The 21,411-nt window shown below is 45.2% G+C and overlaps 2 protein-coding genes across 14 annotated transcripts in view; one reads left to right on the forward strand and one right to left on the reverse strand.

The window, feature by feature from the left end:
- Positions 1-21,411, forward strand: part of ADI1 (acireductone dioxygenase 1) — an 847,802-nt gene that overhangs the window by 537,619 nt on the left and 288,772 nt on the right. The window lies entirely within an intron of this gene.
- DCDC2C (doublecortin domain containing 2C) overlaps positions 1-21,411 on the reverse strand; it is a 135,929-nt gene that overhangs the window by 46,246 nt on the left and 68,272 nt on the right. For 2 of the 3 annotated variants that reach the window (XM_050754059.1, XM_050754058.1), the window contains exons 7-11: positions 20,143-20,269; positions 17,080-17,180; positions 11,604-11,672; positions 5,401-5,442; positions 45-1,863 (exon numbers count right to left, since the gene is read on the reverse strand). In XM_050754059.1, coding sequence (XP_050610016.1) covers positions 1,852-1,863; positions 5,401-5,442; positions 11,604-11,672; positions 17,080-17,180; positions 20,143-20,269 — 351 coding nt within the window. In that variant the 3' untranslated portion in view covers positions 45-1,851. Of the gene's footprint in view, positions 1-44; positions 1,864-4,213; positions 5,443-11,603; positions 11,673-17,079; positions 17,181-20,142; positions 20,270-21,411 lie in introns of those variants that run through there. The other variant, XM_050754057.1, reaches the window with a different exon arrangement.

Raw genomic sequence — 21,411 nt, forward strand, 5'->3', positions numbered from 1 at the left:
ATTTTATCACTTGTCTAATAGCTAATAGCACATCAACTACTCACTTTTTTCACCTGATCTCATCTGGGGCATTCTGGGTAAACACTGGCAGAAGGCGCACAGTTTCTCAGCTTCCGCAGAGCACCCGAAGCACGAGGAGACTCCTTGGGAAGACCTGTCTCCTTCAAGACCCTTCGTCAGTCTGGTGGATTTCAATCCTCAATGAATTTCTAAGCACACTATGATTTGGGGTGCAGTCATAAAGACAAGAAGATTAAAAAGCAAAATAGACATGATTCTCTTTTTGTTGTAGGAAAACAAGCACACAGCAGCACATAGCGTTAATCGATCATAGATAACTCCTGTTCTATAACTACTGTTCTAAAGTTACCCACTGTGTTCTATTTTCTTATGTTCTTGTCATTCTGACTCCACCCAAAGTCAAAAATTTCCTAGTTTTCAACAACATGAAATATCAAAGCCTAAAAGCTACAAGAGGATCAAATCTCTCTTTCTTTAATCCTATAAGGCCCAGGCTTAGTTAGTTAAGAAATTTTGAGCAGTGAGTACCCCTGGACAGGGAGGGAGGAGACATATAAGCAGAGGATGTGCTCCATACATAAAGAAATGAGCATTTAATAGGAAAAGAATTAACCATCCAATGGAGAGTTGTTGAAAACTTGAATGCAAACACAAAATCACTTGGGGGATAATTGGAAAAAGGCAAAGTATTTGGAAATGACATGATTATAATAGCATGCTTCCTGAAGGCTGAGAGCATTAAGAGATGACCAGAATGGGTAATTGCTTCTTGAAAGAGGTGACTCACAGAACAATTAGAGGCATGGCATTAGAAAAAGAACGAAGGATCAAGTCATAAATATAAATAAATACAGTATAAAGTTGAGCAATGATGAGAATTGGTACTATTTACTGTAAGCCATTTCTTCAAGAGAAGCATAGGAGCCAGTCCTCAGTTCAAAGGAAGTCTGGAAATCAGGGCAGGAAAAGGGTCTCTGGATTCCACATGGAGTTTTGTGTGGTGCTTGGCAGTTTTTCACTCTTGTTTCTCCAATAGGCTAAAATATAAATGTTTCAAGGGCAGACAAAACCCACTATTTTTCTATCACATTGAAAACAATTTGGCCAGGCAGAGTGGCTCACGTCTGTAATCCCAGCACTTTGGGAGGCCGAGGTGGGTGGATCACTTGAGGTCAGGAGTTCGAGATCAACCTGGCCAACATGGTGAAACCCTCTCTACTAAAACTACGAAGAAAAAAAAAAAAAAGTTAGCTGTGTGTGGTGGCACGCGTACCATGCCTGTAATCCCAGCTACTCAGTTAGCTGAAGCATGAGATCTTTTGAACGTGGGAAGCAGAGCTTGCAGGTGACAGAGGAAGACCCTGTCTCAGAAAAAGAAAGAGAGAGAAAAGAGGGTTGGGGGGAGGAAGGGAGGAAGGCAGGGAGGGAGGAAGGGAGGGAAGGAAGAGAGGAAAAGAAGGAAGGAAGGGAAACAGAAGAAAGGAAGAAAAACATTTAACAAAGGATGTTAACAGGCTTTGAATGTTGCCTCCAATATGCATTTAAAAGGACTTTGCTTTGATATGATCATGCATAACACTGTCATGAAACTTACAAAGTACTCCTTTAAAAGGTGATAGACCATTTCACAAATCGATGACTATAAATACTAAAAATCTTAGGTACTTTTTTTTAACTAATAGCACATTTATTGTTGATCAAAATTATACTTGATTTTTGAAGCCTTTGGGGAAAAAAAGGTCACAATTATCTTCTCATACACGTTGCACCTGGAACTTGTCACTACAGCATCCTGTCGTGCTGCTTGGCCGTCGGAAGTGACCGAGATGTTCATATTACAATCTATGATGCAAAAACACAAAATGAAAACAGCAAACTGCACACCCGGTGTATTCTGAATGCTCTTTGTTGCTGTCATATTTCAGAAAGTTACTATGTGCCCAATACAGGATGGAAGCAGAATAGTTCAACACCTAGATTCATGATTTAAAATTGTAGTTTACATTTTAAAATCTATTAGTGGATAAAATATTCAGTCTGTTTAGTTTTCTTCTCTTCAATCTATTTCTCATTAGCGTCAAAAAAAATAGCCAATGAGAAATCAAATTGAACATTTGTTGCTGAAGAAAAACTGAAATTTCCTTTTTAAATTCTGATTTGAGATCAAATACTCAGAGCAGATGACATCCAGGAAGCCACACTTGCAACACAGCTCTGGGAAAATTCCTCATAAGTCCATGATGCCTGTTGCTTTGTTGTTGCTGTTTTTAAAGTGATGGCAGCTCTGCTCAAAAACGTTTAAATCGATTTCAAATAAATAAAATCAACATTCTGAAGTAGACTGAGAAAAAAGCCTAAAATGTTGAAAATATCCTCAATACTGATTCATAGTATTTCTTAAAATAGAATTTTCTATTATTTGACAAGTTCTGACCTTCTTAATACTCCACACAAAAAGGAAACTTAAAATGGAAAACAGTCCTGAAGAACATGCACAAAAGTGAGAACAGACTCTGAGCAGAGGAATTCAGGGTTTTCACTTTCTAATTTTTTTCTTATCTGCATTTTCTAATAAGTCTACAACCAACATAAATTGTTTACAGTTTAACAAAGTATTAAGTTTTAAACTAGTGTGAGGTATCAGAGGAGAAAATTTCATTTAAAAATATAATTAATAGGCTGGGCACGGTGGCTCATGCCTGTAATCCCAGCACTTTGGGAGGCCGAGGCGGGCAGATCATGAGCTCAGGAGATCGAGACCATCCTGGCTAACACGGTGAAACCCCGTCTCTACTAAAAATACTAAAAATTAGCCAGCGTAGTGGTGGGCACCTGTAGTCCCAGCTACTTTGGAGGCTGAGGCAGGAGAATCGCTTGAACCCGGGAGGCGGAGCTTGCAGTGAGCTGAGATAGTGCCACTGCACTCCAGCCTGGGTGACAGAGAGAGATTCCATTTCAAAAATAAATAAATATATATATATATGTAGTCTACTGTAAGGCATTACGCATGCCTGATGCTGAGAAAAGTGCAAATATGAGTAAAATCTCATTCCTACTTTCAAAGACTTTAGACCTCCATTGGAGTCATGATTAAATTACAGAATAATAACAACAACAGTAGATAGCATTTAACCCCAGACCACTGAGTAAGGCACTTTTAAATACTTCTAATCTTTACACTCACTTCGCAAGTTGGAAATTATCTGTTTCACAGATAAGGAAACCAAGGGTCGGAGAAATGAAACTATCTGCGCACAGTTTGCATGCGGCCAGATTCGCATTCTTTTCATTCCATTGTGTTTGGTAAAATATTCCCTTTAAAAGAGTAACATGTATGCCAAACAAGTGATAAATGCTCCAAAGAATTACTTGGCATTCAAAACAGATATGATTTATGCTTACAGGAACATCGCCATGAACACACATTATTGATTCCCAATCATGTGCGGTTAGGTTGGCTGTAGCCAGTTCCAGAGGATGGAACGCCACATAACAGAATGGATTACACTGATTTTAACACGGGAGTTAAGAGTGGGGAAAACCAAGTGTCTAATGTCAAGCTGAGGAACAAAAACTTTCATTATCTAGCTCAAATACAAATAATATAAACACATTTTCAACATAGATATGCTATACTTTTCAGGAACTTTCCAAACCATTGTCTCATTGATTCTTGAAAAGTAAAGTAAGCAAACCTATAAACATGTAAAATGATTGTTGATTGAATCAATCAAGTTACTTAACAAAGGACACCTAGCAAGTTAGTGGGAAAGCTATTACAGGAATTTAGTGGTCTTCCAGCCACAAGGCTGCCTGTACATCCACACAGAGGCTCCATACATGGGCGGAACACACCCGCACCAGAGGCTCCCTGCATGGGCAGGACACACCCATACCAGAGGCTCCGGGCTCGGGCGGGACACACCTACACGAGAGACTCTGTGAATGGGGGGACACACCCACACCAAAGGCTCCGTGCCCGGGCAGGACACACCCACACGAGAGGCTCCGTGCCCGGGCAGGACACACCCACACGAGAGGCTCCGTGCCCGGGCAGGACACACCCACACGAGAGGCTCCGTGCCCGGGCAGGACACACCCACACGAGAGGCTCCGTGCCCGGGCAGGACACACCCACACCAAAGGCTCCGTGCCCGGGCAGGACACACCCACACAAGAGGCTCTGTGCCCGGGCAGGACACACCCACACGAGAGGCTCCGTGCCCGGGCAGGACACACCCACACCAAAGGCTCCATGCCCGGGCAGGACACACCCACATGAAAGGCTCCGTGCACTGGGGGACACATCTGCAGGAGAGTCTCACTGCACGATGGGGACACACCCATACCACAGGCTCCGTGCATGGGCAGGACACAACTCACACGTGTTCCCCTCCCCCATAATATGGTCAGGAATATTTTGCAAGTCAGCTATTGCTAATAATAAGAATAAAAGTAGTAACGCTAAGCAGACTTTACACATATTCTCTCCTGGAGGTTGATTTTGTTATAAACAAGTGGACAGATAAACTTTGAATAGAGGAGGAAACTGAGGCAATCAGGTTTTAAGGAGTGTTCCCGAAGCCACACATCTGGCAGGTACTGCAGCAGCCAAAGCCAGGCGGAGCCGATTCAAGTCCCCGAGGTGTGCAGACGCTGGCTTCGGTTAGGTTGACCTCCCCAAGTGTCATCACTCAGGGCTCACGTCCTTTGCGGAGTGCTGAGGAGTCTAGGAAAACTAAAGACTAAATAAATGAAACTTGACACACTCAGACAAAAACCACTATCATCACTTAGTCATCTACCAACTTAGGATGAGAACTCAGTCCTGCTGGGAAAGCAGCGCTTCTAGAGGGAAGCACCTTCCGCTGCCAGGTGGGGTCCCCGGCCCAGTTACACATCCGCTTTCCCCAGGGCTGTGAGTCCCCCACTCCCTTGTGCTCGCCAGGCAAGCGCATTCATCCTTAGCTTCATGGCTGGCGTCTGAAGGTGCAGCTTTTATGACTGCCTGGAAAACCTAAGTGAGTGACTACAGGTGTAGCTGGCAGACAATTCACACATGTTTTCCAGGTTTTCCAGGCAGTCATAAATGCTGCACCTTCAGACGCCAGCCACGCACCACCCTACAGCACTTTCCACTCCTGGTTCTTACTTGCCTTTCCCAAGGATCCATCCACCTATGTGAAAGGCCGTGATTTGCTTCTTTTCCTCCAAGCTGGTTTTCTAACTCTGGAAAACAGAGCTACGGTGTATGACAGACGCAAAAAAGTTACATTCCTAAAAAGCACCTGACAAGATTTGGGGATCCGTGGATTCTCCTGTTAGGTCTGTCTTCAGAGTAGAAAACGCAAAACTACAGTATTTGTTGTTGATACAAACCTTTCTTTCAATGTCTTCACAAAGCCTTGCATCTTCTTTATCCTAGTATTAAAAAGTAAATATAGGAATCAACTATTGCAAGAAGGATGTTGTAAAACAAATCCTTAATCTCCCCCGCCTCTACTCAACTTCTCGGGGAGGTCAAATTCTTTCTCATAAACATCATTCAGGAGCTTGGTGTAAAGCCTCAAGCCTCATCCTCACTATCGACTCGCGGCTCTGTTCCTCCTACTTCCTTCCATTTTGTTTCCTATTCTAAACTCTTTGTTTTTATGTACGTCTTTTTGATCATTCTTATGCAAAAGGCAGCATGTCATACCTGTATCCTCTGTTGCACTTTGATTTTTTTTACTTAATATAACATCTTGGAGCTCCCATCCTTCAGCTGTATGAGTCTATCTAATTATTTTCACAGCTGTATTATATCCCATTCTATTGGTAAAACACTAAATCAACCAACCCTGTGGATGAGCATTGCATTTGTTTCTATTAATAGTCATAAATACACTGTAATATATTAATATTTGTATATTAATATAACGTGCACAGGATGCTCTTGGAGGAAGAGAAAATCATCACCCCAAAATCAGAGTCCTTCTCCCTCTCCCTCTTCCTGTCCTCTCTCTCTTTATTGAATGTTAACATAACAAATATTAATAGTTGTTAATTAATATATTTATAAGATATTCCTATCATAATAATGGTTTTAAAAATGTGCAGAAGATATTCCTAGCTATGATAATAATGGTTGAAGAAAAGTACAGGTTTAATTTTAATAGAAAGAGAAAAAACTCTTTTCCAAAGGCTGCATTGATTCATACATAGCCCTAATAAGAAGCATTGCTGCTTTTCTGCATCTATATTAATATAAAAATATAGTATTCAATTACCTGCAGGAGGGATATTGTAAAACAAATCCCTAATCTGGATTTATTAAGCACTGGACATCGTCAATTTGATTTAACAACAAAAAAAACTCATTTTTATTATCTGCATTGGTTTAAGTAGGAATGATATGGACATATTTCCTTATGTCTTCTGGAAATCTGTATTCCTCTTTGTGAATTTCCTGTTTGTCTTCTTTGCCTTTCTTTTTACTGGGCTTTGTGTTAATGATTTATGAGACTTGTGTAAATCAAGAACATTTGATTTGTATTGCAAATACTTTCTTCCTTATTTTGTTTAGCTTTTGACTTTATGAAATTTTCCAAAGAGAAAAGTTTGATTTTCATGTAGATAAACACTAAGGCTTTGGAGATAATTACTTCTTCTGACATAGCCTTTTGAGACTCACTGAATATCCACCCTCATCTTTAGTCCCCTCTACTGGGGCCACGCTCAGCTCCTGCTTGGCCACACTCCAGCCTCAGGCCAGAGGCCTTGCGATGCCCCACGCTGCCTCCACTGCCGCACACTGGTCACCTAATATCTTCCAGAGTCTCCTGTGTGCAAGGTGATATGAAAGGCACTAAAATGACACCAAAATGAATTAAGTCAAGACTCTTCCTTCAGAAAATGTGACTCACTCAGAAGAGGCAGTAGACGTACACAAACAGCTCTAACTAAAGCCAAATTGTGCTTTGGACGGCGTCGAAAGGACAAACAAAATACCAGTGGAGGTTAGCGGAGGAAGAGATGCTCCCTGGAGAAGAAGGATCCAGAGAGCTGTAAGGACGAGGCTGGCTCTGCAGCAAGCCCTGGAAGTGGGTGAGAGCTGGAAAGGCAGAGGCGCAGCAGGCATCGGGCACAGCACCAGAGAGGCCTGAACGTGCACAGGATGCCCTTGGAGGAAGAGAAAATCATCACCCCAAAATCAGAGTCAATCTCCTGCTCCCTCTTCCTGTCTCTCTCTCTCTTCATTGAATACACAAAATTACCCATGAAATTTTTAGACAGCTTTTTCAAAAGTAGGAAACACCTAAATACTATTAAAAAGGTTGATAACAAGGAATCAGAGAAAAACCTGAGCGCCATGATGCCCGACCACTCCTATGCATAACCCTTCTCTAAAGCATCCCTCACAGCTGGCTACAGACCACACGGAGATACTCTCAAGGATAGGAAGCTCATGTCATCCTCGGAGAGAGCGCTGTGTACATGGCCCATGGATATATTTTTTTGGCATTGCCATTCATACTTTCCATATTGCTTCGGAAAGGGATCGAACCTTTTCAAAACCGTTACACATTGCTTTACAACTTCGCAGGCAGCATAAATTAAAAAGTGCTGCTTGCACATAAGATGTTTTAGAACCAATGAGTCCAAACAAATCAAGCACTAAGAACTGGAGAAGGCTGGGCGAGGTGGCTCACGCCTGTAATCCCAGCACTTTGCGAAGCCAAGGCGGGTGGATCATGAGGTCAGGAGATCGAGACCATCCTGGCTAACACAATGAAACCCCGTCTTTACTAAAAATACAAAAAAATTGGCCAGGCGTGGTGGTGGGTGCCTGTAGTCCCAGCTACTCGTGAGGCTGAGGCAGGAGAACGGCGTGAACCCAGGAGGCGGAGCTTGCAGTGAGCCAAGATCACGCCACTGCACTCCAGCCTGGGCAACAGAGCAAGACTCCATCTCAAAAAAAATAAAAAAGAAAGAACTGGAGAAAATCCCAGTGTTCTAATGTTAATAACATTCCATTTTTAAGGATGAAAAAATGTTATTACAGTGCCCAGTATCATCAGAATTGTCGTGTGTATAATTAACACGTTTAAAGTATTCTGAGGATGAGGAAGTGTCATCCAAAAGCACAGTTCTATTTTTGCTTTTGATTTTGATTGCTCCCACTTCTATGCTATTGACATACATAATTGTAAAATACATGCACCCTGGGCTGCAGCACGAAGAGGATCCCATCATAACACTTGCATCTGAATAGCTCCTTCAGGCTGGGATTGTTTTAAGTGCTCCAAATGACAACACCGTTGGGGCTAGGCAAAGCATGGAACAGGGAGTTAGCGCAGGACGGGGAGCTGGCACAGTGTGTCGGTGTGAGGAGATGAAAAGGTGTCCAACTAGACAGTGGCCGTGACTGTGCAACACGGAGAACGTGATTAATGCCACTGAACTGCACATTGAAAATGGTTAAATGGCAAATCGTGTTTTTATATGTTATCACAAAAATCATCTGTATTTTACCACAAAAATAACACATCTTTGTGATCAAACATCAGAAATATTTTCTATATCTAGGAGTAGTAGTTATTTTTCTTTCTAGACAGGGTCTCTCTCTGTCACCCAGGCTGGAGTGGAGTGGCACAATTGTAGCTCACTGCAGCCTCAACCTCCTGGGCTCAAGCGATCCTCTCACCTTGGCCTCCCAAGGACCTGGGACTGCAGGTGCACACCACTGCATCTGGCTACCTTTTTTTGTTTTGCTAATTTTTTGTAGAAACAGGGTCTCACTATGTTTCCCAGGCTGGTCTCAAACTCCTGGCCTCAAGCGATTCTCCTGCCTTAGCCGCCCAAATTGCTAGGATTACAGGCGTGAGCCGCTGCGCCTGAACAATACATATTTATAAATAAAGTTTATAATATGTCTTCTTACAACTTTGCAAGGTAATTAGCATTTTACTCCAGGATTACATATTTAAGTAACTTCATCATAGGCAACTGAAAGCAAATCCACAGATATTTATTATACACCTACTGTATATAAGACACTGAATGACACGTAAGATGACAGGGCACAACCTCGGTCTTTGAGGAGGTCAAGCCAGCAATCCTATGCCTAAAAATTTTAATATAATCAATATCAAATAAATGTCATATGATTAATTTGTCACATGAACGTATAAATGCAATGCCAGGTGAACTACAGTTCATTGAGAGCAGGGTTAGCTCACTGTGGCCTATTGGCCAGGAAGGGCTAATTGAGTCCTGCTTCTTTTTAATTGTTATTACAGCTATTATAATGCATATAAAATGCTTGCTCTTCTTGAGCCCTCAAAAACATGGGCCAAATTTTAGGGCCAATTACCTTCAACCCCATGGGTTACTTCACATCAACAAAGCTTTGTTCCAGTCATGTTAGAAGCAAAGACAGAGCTGTTAGAACTGAAACACTTGAGCCATCCTGCACCCCTGGAAGCAGCAGGTAATGCCAACCAAGCAGCGGTATCTACGAGGGACACGGTGTGAAGCCTGATACAGAAAATGCCTCTTCTGGGAAGTTACATATAACCAACATGGTTCACTGGAAGAAGAAAACACAGCCTTTGAAATCGCTCAAAACAGGGTTCCAATCCAAGCCCCATCACCTCCTGCGTGACACCGACAAGCTACCTAAACTCCCCATCTCATTGTTTTTAATCTTGTTTATTCTGCCTTCCTTAGAGAGCGACTGTGCGGTGGAGATGGGCCCAGGTATATGGGAACGGCTGGACAGTGCCTGGTGCAGGGTGAAGCTCAGGATGCCTTCGTGTGCTCCCCAGCCCTCCCTGTCCTGTCTCCCGTCATTAGTGCTTGGGCAAAAGAGCCAAGTTCTGACTGTCCCTACCACCTTTTTCCCCAGCAGCTTAGATCCTTGGCCCAGATACCTAAGGTCTAGGTGCTTGGGTTTGCCATTGATAGTGCTTACATTAAGAAAGACATTTTGATTCACTCTAAGAAATTAAATCTGCTACTGGCTGTTAGCAAGTCACTAATATGCATGGATCCCCTCAGCAGCCTGAGTAGATTTCCATAACAAGTCAGTGAAGCACAGATGACAAATTCAACCACCAGTGTGCACAAGGCATTGAGGAGAGAGCATAAACTCACCGCAGTCAGAGGGCCTAGGTTATATCACTATTGAAATATGCCATTTGCATAACAGCACCCTCTCCTGGAGGGTAAGCAAGGTAAGCCAGTGGCTTGTTTGCCCCTCTTAGCCTAATGCGCTGAGACAAACATCTGCATTCTCATTCCTGCTCTCAGAACACACCCTTATCCTTGACAGAGGATGCCAAAGAAATAAAAAACTGTCTTTGCTCTTCATCTAACAGTCTTCCCTACTCATCCAGATACAGACAGGATACCTTTCCACAACTATCCAGGAATATAAGGAAGGAAGAATGAGCTGTTTTACAAGTGTATCCTCTTTGACTGTTTTAGATCAGAAGCTGCTTTGGTGTTTTCTAAAAAACCTGAACTAACTTCCTGAGGACCCATATCCTTTCCAACAAACACCTGTTCCAAGCTGTGTCAAGCACCGGGGGTGACCTGCGTGGCTCCAGCACCCGCGCACAAGCTTCCGAGGGGTCACTCTTCCCCTTTCTTCGAGGTGGCAGCCAGGAAGCTGCAGGGCAAGTTTAAGAGCAAAAAAAAAAAAAAAAAGTGACTCCTGGCAGGGCGGCGAGTGTCCCCGCCTGTTTACAGCCCTGGAGGATAGACTCAGATTGCATCTCTCAGACTTAATGAATCCGGGAGCTCATTACACGGCCTCCTGTGTGATGATCAATTTACACAGCTTCCTGACTGTGGCCAAACTTAAAAACAAGAGATTACCTTGAAACAAAAATAAAGATCCAGAGACAGAATTCTGAAAACAAAGTCCTCAAAGTCTACTTCTTAGCTAAAAATGGAGCATTTAAAGTAAATTCTGTTTTCCTGATCCACGTATTTTATGCGGACAGTAAGTTGCATAATCTCATAGAGGACCACAGGCACATGCTCCCTGCATGGAGGAAGTTTCCAGGACATCCAAAGAGGAAGAAGAGCGAGTGAGAATCCACACTGCCAAGCATCCCATGCTGGCTTCCACCGCCATCTGCACACGAGCACTGCACACCCTCACCCTCGTGCTCCCCGGAGGGACTGGCTACTGACACCACACTGCGAACCACGCCAGTCGGTGCCCCAGGTGTCCACTCCACACAGCCACCTGCACACCTGCTGCCTTCCTTCACCTCCCTGGACGTTCCCTGCTAAAAGTACATCTTGAAACTTCCTGGGGAAAAAGGTTTTAGGTCTGTGACTAGAAGTACAGTGGAAAGTAATTAGGACAAGTGTACATGCAATTAAAATGACTCATGTAACTGTCTGGCACAGGAAACGAGATCATGTCCACAGCTGCCTAGGAAATGCACTCGCTTCCAATTCCACGCTGGCTTGTACTTTGGAACCGACTCATGATCTCGGATCCTTTCACCACCAAACGTAAGCTCTGTTCAGCGTGTTAGGTGCCTTAGATCCAGGCCATTAAACACAAAATAAAATGAACTCACCTTGTTGCCCTCAAAATCAGGGGTGTTCTCATGTATCTCTTCATCTTCTTTAACTATCTCAGCTTGTCTCTGGGGAGAAAATACACCACATTTTATCAACTGCTTATGTCGAACTCCTTTAAAAAATCAGAGAGCACGTGAAATAGTGTGACCTTCTAGACCACTTCTACGGGTAGAGCTGGGGAAGTCACTGCAGTTTCTCCAAATACAGAATGGCATCCACTCCGCATTTTTGCGTTTGGCTCCACCACCAAAACGTCAACCTGCTTGGTAAAATTGCTGGAGAAACCTCTTTCTTATAAGGAGTGGCGTGGGTGCTCCAGAGGCCTCTGGTCAGCAGGTGCTTTTGTAATTCTTGGGGCACCGTAAGGACCCCACCCAGGGCCCTCTGCTCCCTGGTCAGCAGACGCCCTCCACAGCCCGCCTGACCTCACTCCTCATACAGCAATGGGTTCTCACTCTCCAGGGTTATTTCCTAGTTTTCATGGCACACTGCCAGAAGACAAGGATCTGTCCTAATCTGTGTCCTGGAGCCTCTCTCTGCTCTTGGGGAGAAGAATGTGGTTCTGTGGCCAAAGAAAAGACTCTCTGGGACAAACTTCCTTTATATTTCTGTAGCTGTCAGGACAGGCTGATGAGGCTGCAATAACAAGCCAACCAAGTATGCGTGCTGCACTGCAGCCGGCCAGGGGCGTCCCGTCCCCACAGCCACTCAGAAAACCCACTGATGGAGGCCCCGGCGCCTCCTGCTTCCTGATTGCAAAGGAAGAGAAGATGCAGTGTGGGAAATCACACACTGGCTCTTCATGCACCTGCCTGGAACCACTCACATGTCATCAGGGAAGGCAGGTGGCATGGCCACCCTGAGTCAAAGTGGCTAGAGAAGTGCATCCTCATTGTGTGACCAGAGCAAAAGAACTGCCATTAGTAATGAGCCATAAAGACCCAACGGCTCCTGCCAGCTGATCTTGAATGTGCAAGAACAGGGTTCCGTGGTGAGGCAGACGTGTAGGTGTGTCTTCAGTATGGCCGACCCCATCAGCCCAGACCTCAGACCCTCTGAAAACTCAGACCAAGCCTGCATGAGCATTATCTTCCTATAGTTTATGTAGAAAAGCAGTCACAATGAATAAAACTCTATAGGGAGTGCTCAAACCACATAAAAAGTAAGCTTTGTAACAACTTATTATTTTAAAGAATAATCGACATAATGTCAATCAAAAACATGTTATTTTAAAGAATAGTCGAGGTGATGTCAATCATTGATTCATTCATTTATTCAGCAAGTATATAGAGGACACCTGCCATACTGAACACCACAATGCCAGAAGACACGAGTGATTGTGAGTACAAACAAGGCCCTCAAGAAGTCGAGAGCCTTATAGGGAAGACATATTAATTAAACAGTCACACAAACAAAAGAACCGTGACAGGTGCTACAAGGAGAGGTACATGGAACAGAAAGAGACTGTAATAGTATTTAACATACATGGGAGAGCAACAAAAATATCCTCTGGTAATTGACTGTTACTGTAAGATCTGAAAGATGAAACAAAGTTAATATATAAAAACAGATGGGAAAACATGCCTGGCGCATGGAGTAGCATGTGCACAGCCCTGCTGCAGGAAGAAGCACTGAGCTTCAGAGTTGCTGGGGATCAGTGCCTGAAAAGCAGGAGTGACAGCAGCAATCTAACCAGAAGAGGATGCTAAGTAGGACCAGAGCGATGGTAACACAGGCAGAGAGGGGTGCAGAGATTCTGACACATTTAGGAGGTAAGACTACAGAGTCCAAGATGATCTGGATATGGGAGAGGTGAAGAGGTCAGTCTCAGGAATACCTCTTCAGTTTCTCTTTGGTCTTACGGAATGGATGGGGGTGTCATTCATGCATGGATACAGGAAGAGAAGAAGGTTTGAGGACAGGGGAAGGAGACTGTGAGTTGTGTTCTCACTCTGCTGAGCTTCAGTGTCTTAGGACATCTACGGGAGGTGTTAATTCAGCAGATGTGCATATATTCCTGGAGGTCACAGACACTGACGCTGGGGTGATACAGAATTTTATATCACATAGAGAGGACGTCCAGAGTGAGAGGAGAAGATGCCCTACCCCTCATCCTTGCTGAATGCCAGCATCTGATGGCCAGCGAGATGACCAGAAGCCTAACAGAAGGACAACGAGTGGCCAGAGGGAAAAGGGAAGTCAGGAGTCTCGTTTGACAAGATTCCCTTGCCAAAGAAGAGAGCATTGCAAGCAAAGAGAGTGGCCGGGAGTGCCAATGGGTGGTGAAGGTCCTGTGCGATGAGAACTGGGGAACATGTTGGGTCTGGTGGCATGGGGCGGAAGAGCTGTTTTGTGCCACTGTGGGCAGAAGCCTGAAGAGATAAAGAAGAGGGGAGAAGATGGAGAAAGTGAGGAGACACCACTCCCTGCAGATCAGCTCCACGCGTGAAGGAGAGAGACACGCTCAAAGAGGACTGAGACCAAGGCAGAGTTGTTTTTACTCATAACACGAGTGCTTTCAGCGTGCTCACATGCCAGCCAGAAGGACTCGGGCATGGGAGAAGCTGAAGACACCAAGGAGAGAGAGAGAATTATTAAGCAGTTGATGACACAGAGTTCCTGAGAGGCTCTGAGCGGGACAGGGTCCAGCATCTGGGAGGAGGGGAGATATGGGTAGGGGAGGACGGACCTCTCCTTCTATGATGAAGAAGGGGCAGATGGCACAGATTAAATATTATCCTGTACCCTGACAGCTGCCTAGCTCACAGCCACAGCTGCCTAGCCCACGGTCACAGCTGCAGAGCTCACAGTCACTCGCTACCTTGTTTCTCACCGAAAAAAAAAAAAAAAAAAAAAACAAAAAAAACAAAAAAACACATTTGGCCAGGCGTGGTGTTTCATGCCTGTAATCCCAGCACTTTGGGAGGCTGAAGCAGGTGGATCACCTGAGGTCAGGAGTTTGAGACCAGCCTGACCAACATGGTGAAACCCCATCTCTACTAAACACAAAAAATTACCCGGGCATGGTGGCGCATGCCTGTAATTCCAGCTTCGTGGGAGGCTGAGGCAGGAGAATCACTTGAACTGGGAGGCAGAGGTTGCAGTGAGCTGACATTGTGCCACTGAACTCTACCCTGGGCAACAAGAGCAAAACTCCATCTCAAAAAAAAAAAATTCAAAAATTCAAACTTTTTTCAAATACTATTCATACATTTCAGGGGAACTTGAACCCCTTTCCAGACACAAGAAGTAAAGGTTGATTCCTCTAAACCACCAGAGGTCAATCACCTCTCCCTGGCTAGGGACAAGACAGGCATAGACACGCGGCAGCTTTCAGAGGGGTCCCTGGGAAAGCCTTTCCCCACTGTTTAAACGGTGCAGTCTCTCTCCTCTCCCCAGCACTCCACGTCTCAGTGTGCCAACCACAGCGGACATGCCACCTCGAGATCACGAGGAGACAAGCCCAAGGCCAAAGGCGAAGGTGCGGAGGGAGGCAGTGGAAGAATGGGGTGCCCAGCCACACCCTGAGGCTCGAGGGGCCAACCCCAGAGCCTCTCCCACACAGAAGGCTCAAGTCCTTCTGTGACGTGGCCTGAGAAATATTCCTGATTGTTGAAGTCACTTCTCTTCAAGTTTCCCATTCTTTAGAGCCAAAACATCCTTACAAATAGAGTGGCTAATTCTACTTTTAATTTATTCATTAAAGCAAACACCCCAAGGACCCAAGTGGCCTCCGTCTGAGTTACTCTACACAGCTAAAAGTGCCAAAGCCTAAAGCTTCCTTAGATTTTTTCCAATTAAACAATTCACAGATTACCCAAGTTTAGATTGACCTTCTCCTAATGAGTCCCAATTATTTTGGTTTCTTTTTGGTTGGTGACTTATTCTCATCTTTCTCCGGAGGGAAATGCATCACATCCCTGGGAGGCGCAGTGCAGGGGGCACTGCCCTAGTTGCTATTTGAGAATCCAAGGAAAGATACTCTCCTTTTGCACTGACTCTTTGAGACTCTCTAAAAATAACTGAATTTCAGAGAGTAGAAATGGACCCAATCCTTTGTGATTTCAGTCAAACCAAGATTCTCGCACCTCAGCTGAAGACCTGGGGTTTGCACAGCCTACTTACCACCTGGGGAAGGATGAAGCAGCCTGCTCTACTAAAATGGAATTGGCCATGTTCAGAGTAAATTCTAGACTATTTCCCTAAGAAAGGAATTCCAGGTGAGTGTCCCGGGCCCGGCAGAGTTTCCAATTGTACACATTTGCCCACCTTCTTAAAGTAGTTTTGAAAATAAATATAATCTTATCACTGGAAGACGACTTTGCTTTTGTAAAAATGTAGTACTTGAATCAGAATTTCAACATTAATGTTTTAACATCTGGGTGCCATTTTTTTGCACAGATTATAAGAAAATTGTTCCTTAACATTGAGGTAAAATGACGAGACTTTAACGTAAAAGTTCACTGCTCTCTACGGATGAAAGCTTATCGGGCAGCAGGCACACAGGCCATGCACCCCCGCCCATCTACAAATTCCCTCTGCTGATGGAAATGGTGGGGGAGGGGTGGATGCCAGGGGGATATATTACCTGCTATTATAACCAAAGATAAAAAAAAGTTTGAAGACAAATTATAATTTCTTAAAAATGAAAACTCAAGAAAGGAGAGAACGCATGTTTGGCCTTCAGGTGGGTAGTGAAGACAACGCGTGCATTTTAGGAGATCATTGAGCACAAACTGCCATTTGCCCGAGTGCTGGAGACTCACCCAGGTGCACAGCTGGGCTGGAACCCTGGCCTGACCCCACCCCTTCTCAGAACCCTGCTCCCCACCCCTCCCCCTTCTCAGAACCCTGCTCCCCACCCCTCCCCCTTCTCAGAACCCTGCTCCCCACCCCTCCCTGAGGCCAGGAGGAGGGAACAGTGCCCCAGCGTCCTCCATGCGCCAGTGCTGGTCGCACACTCGGGCCACACACAGGCCTGCACAGAAACAGCATCCCCATCTGTGGATAAGCAAACAGAGGCTCAAGGTTTCACAATCATGCCGTCCGATCACACTGTTTATTCCATTATTCAGTCATCACTCCACAAAAAACTACCAAGGCCTCCTCCATGCCAGGAATTCTGCAAGGTACAGGGCCCAATGGTGAGTGAGGCAGCCAGCTGCTTTCCTTACGGAGTTAGTAGCTTAGTGAGGGGACAGACACAATCATCAAATAATGATGAAGCCAAATTTGCAGTCACACACAGTGAAGTGTTAAAAGGCGTCTCTCCAGCAGAAGCTGTGGGGGCGGTGGGAAGACAGGAAAATGCTTGACAAAGGATCTGAGATGAGCAGTCTCTAACTAGGAGGAACACAGAACATTCTAGAGTCCAGAGAGAATTTGCAGGGAGAGGGTTAAGGATGATGCTGAGGCAGGCAGGAGCTGTTGGGATGGAGTGAAGGCGGCATGGACCTCAGACCCGATACCCACCTGGTCCACAGGCACCTCCAGCTGCACATGGTGGTCCTCTTTGACGTCCAGCGCCCCTTCGGTTTCCTTGCTAGGAGTCAGTGCTTTATACACGTCACCTTCTGGGGGAAAATCACACGGACAAACCTTTGAAACCCATGGAGAAGCTGGAGTCCACTGCGTATTTCCTGACCCAAACCCACGTTATGAAGCCAGGCATCCTGGAGCTTCAGGCAGGTCACCTGGCCCAGGGTCCCAGACCCTGTCCGCCTCACCCCGTTTCCCTCTCACCCTTCCTGTTTGCATCTGCCAAGGTGTTCAGTGTGGTGGCCTCGATCTTAGCCCCGTCTGCTTTTGTCTCTGTCTCCATGAAGGTCCCGGACCCTGAAAGTCATGCAATTACTGTGCCCACCACAGTAGTAGTCAGTAGTCACAGAAAGTCATGCGATTACTGTGCCCACCACGAGATGAAGCACAGGGAAAGCCTGTGTCCACCAAGCCTGTGTCCAGTTAATTCCGTTAGAAATAAATACATGCAAAGTAACCCCACCGGACAGCAAAGTAATAGAGTAAATTTTAACAAAACACAGCTTCAGTCAGGTGCAGTGGCTCACGCCTGTAATCCCAACACCTTGGGAGGCCGAGGTGAGTGGATCACCTGAGGTCAGGAGTTCGAGACTGACCTGGCCAACCCGTCTCTATTTAAAACTACAAAAACTAGCCAGACTTGTGGTGGACGCCTCTAATCCCAGCTACTCAGCAAGCTGAGGCAGGAGAATTGCTTGAATCCGGAAGGCAGAGGTTGCAGTGAGCGGAGATCACGTCATTGCACTCCAGCCGGGGTGTCAAGAGCCAAACTGCATCTCAAAAAACAAAAAAGTTAAAAAAAAAAAAAAGAAAGGAAATGCAGCTTCATCGCTTCTTATTTAACAACAGGGTTCGAACAACCAGGTGCTAAAATTGTGCACTGTGAGGTAGTCGGCTTAATGGATTGCTAGAAATCATTTTAATTAGCAACACAACTGGAAGAATTAAATGCTTATAAAAGCCCAGGATTCTTGAAAAGTTGATTCTCATCCTGAAGAAAGCAATAGGTGACAGCAGAAGAAAAAGAGAAGAAGTCAGCCAGCCGGTTCCTTCAAATCCAAAAAGAGAAGTCGGCCAGCTGGTTCCTTCAGCATCTGAGAAGGCAGAACTGTGGCCACTGGCAAGCTCCATCGTCCAAAACCAGAAACTCTAATCGCAGCCCCATTCATTTCTCGGCCAAGAGTCCTGGACCTACCTCACCCCTCACCTGGCCCATTCTGGGCCTTCTCCCCGTTCCCAGGCCTTATCCCCAGGAAAACCGTCCCCAGAGTCCTAAACTGAGCCAGAAGGGTCCCTACCCTTGTGGGTGACAGGTTAGAAGGTGAAAGAGGGGGGTGGGGAAATAACATTCACTGGGAACCCACTGTGTCCCAGGCATTTGATATTTAAAGCTCGTGGCAATCACCAAACAAACTTACTAGGCCTGTGGTCAGTAAGGAATTGGCCCATAGCTCCATGCTCAGTGAGGGCCACAGCTAGGATCTGAACTCCAAAGCTACATTCTAGTACCGGGCTGCCTCCCAGATGGAAGGCCTGTGTGCTGGGCAGCCCCAACTGCTTGTGTGGGATGTGCATCTCCAAGGAAGAGGTTTTATACACAGTGATCAAATTTTCTATTACTCTTCATATATAGTAATATGTCGGGTAGAGTGGGTTCCGCAGGTTTTGGTCTGAGAGCTGCCTGTCCACTCTCCTGCCTACATGCTCACACACCTGCCTCGTAGCCTCATAACCCCATACCCCTAACCATGACCCTAACCCTACATGCATGAGCATGTAGGCCACACTCCCGCCCGGGTACTCAGGCACCTGCCTCGCCTCCCCATGGCCCATGCATTCATTGTGGGGTGGGAAGGGCCAGGAAGGTAAAGGACCAGGGGGAAGCTCTAGGGGATGTCCAGATTTATAGCTGAGAAGTAAAGAGAGGAGCAACAGGGGGAGCCAAGAGATCAGAGTGCAAAGAGGACAAAACCTGAGAGGTGTTAGGAGGTAACAGAAGCCAAGGGGGGGCTGGGCATAGTGGCTCATGCCTATCATCCTAGCACTTTGGGAGGCTGAGGCAGGTGGATCACTTGAGGTCAAGAGTTCAAGACCAGCCTGGGCAGCATGACAAAACCCTGTCTCTACTAAAAATACAAAAATTAGCCGGGTGTGGTGGCAGGTGCCTGTAGTCCCAGCTACTTGGGAGGCTGAGGCACAAAAATCACTTGAACCCAGGAGGCGGAGGTTGCAGTGAGCTGCGATCACATCACTGCACTCCAGCCTGGGCGACAGAACAAGGCATCATCTCAAAATAAAAGAAAAGAAGCCAAGAGGGGAGGAAGGGTGTTTAGGAAAAACGACTTCCAAAAATGTTCAGCTGCTGCAGAGAAGTGCAGGAAAACCTCTCCCACCACCTTGCTTTCTCCTCCACAACCAGCCACACGACTCACAGTCTAAGTATCCACCACACCCATCGATGAGACGGGACCTGAATGTGCCTCACTCGGAGCTGGGCACCCAGTAGGAGCTCAGTGAGAGTGAGTAATGGTCGCAGAGTGGTAAAAACAGATGTGGGAGCACTTTCCAAATTATCTCATTTTAAAACCAGCCCTGAAGATTCATCGTTTAAATGTCTCTTCAAAAAAAATACACCTAAACAATCCAGGTGGCTTTTATGTTCATGTTCCTCCCAAAAGATAGATTTATTTGTTGTTTTCTATGTCATCAGTCTTTAGGAAAGAAGATACTCAGTCCTGGTGTAAGCTTATTTTAACACTGTATTTATCTTGGAGGCCCCCTAATTAGAGAATCCCATTGCCTTCAGCAGTGAAATTTTGTTTTTCTGCTCTGCCAACTACTGACCTACCTACAAGCTGAACCTTTTATTAATAAAGCAGATAGTTACAAGTCAAATAATATTTCTGGAGTATAACATTTTTCTAACAAAAAAAAATCCCATGTTCTGAGCCTGGTAAAGTTCCAAACTGCTTACAGTAGAATGAAATTGCACGTCACCTGCTCCTCTTTGGACTAAAGGTTCTGCCAATGTTTTCTTCTTTTCTTCTTTGGCATAATAAACAGAATCCTGTGTTTTGGGGGGTATGTCATCATAGTGACGAGGTTCTTTTCCTTTGGAATCTACCTACAGGACAAAAGAAGAAGAGAAAATCCATTAGGAACACTGGGATACAAGGAGTCCGATCAGGTTCTCTGAGTGTGGCCAGGAAAACACGGGCTCCTCATTGAAACAGGAGGAGGAAACTCAGGCACCTCCAAGAAGCCTCACTTCAAATGCAGCTTCTTCTACTCTATGACTTGCACTCCTCTCTGAAAAGCAGCAAAAATAATTCTCTCCCTCCCTCCCAGTGCCTTGGCAGGCAGAGAGGGTTCATCCACTTCCTACCTGTAGGTGGCCTTCCTAAAACTTGACAAAATAAGGGCTTGCTTTAGAGGAACAAACAAGTCAAAGGAGGCGCCTCTGGTTTTTTGGAGACACTCTTTAAAGCCTAATGAAAACTGCTATTCAACAAGCATCACGAAGCCGTTCCTGCTGGAACCTCTGAGCAGGATGAGAGTAGCTGTGATGAAAATTAGCCTTGTGGTGGTTTACTTTGGGGTTGCAATAAAGGAGGACTCACATGTTTTTTAATCTATAAACAATAACAACAAAGCACAACTAGAACACAAAGTAAGATGACATGCAGATATCTGCTCCTCAAATTAGGACATGGTCACATCCTGATGAACATGTCCTAAGGTGAAAGTGTCTTAAGTGGAAAATGCATTGAATACACCCAGCCCACTGAACAACATGGCGCAGCCCTACCTTAAACGTGCTCGGACACTTACGCTGGCCTGGAGGCGGGAAAAGTCATCTGGCACCGCTGTCCACTGCAGAGGGCACGTGGCTGACAGGGAGCTGAGGCCGTCACTGCCCAGCATTCCAAGTATCCTACGGCTTTCTACGGAACGCCTGAGGCTTCTGCACCATCATACAGTCAAAAATCCTAAGTCGAACTAAGTCAGAACTGCCTGTAATTCCCTTAGCACCATTCCAATTCTATCTTTATAATACAAATATCCCATAAACTATCTTTATAATAAAAAATGTCTTTTTTAGGTTTTCTTTTTTTGATCTTTTCTCAAGTATTTGGAAGTGAATGCAGGCTGAAGTATATAAATAGGTATTTCTCCCAAGCTCTCTATGTCACTTGAGAAATGTCAAACTAAAAACACCTACCTTGTACCATTAATATATTGTATATGATGCAAACTACCAAGTTT

This window comes from Macaca thibetana, chromosome 13 (genome assembly GCF_024542745.1).
Source record: "Macaca thibetana thibetana isolate TM-01 chromosome 13, ASM2454274v1, whole genome shotgun sequence".
Taxonomy (NCBI): Eukaryota; Metazoa; Chordata; class Mammalia; order Primates; family Cercopithecidae; genus Macaca; species Macaca thibetana.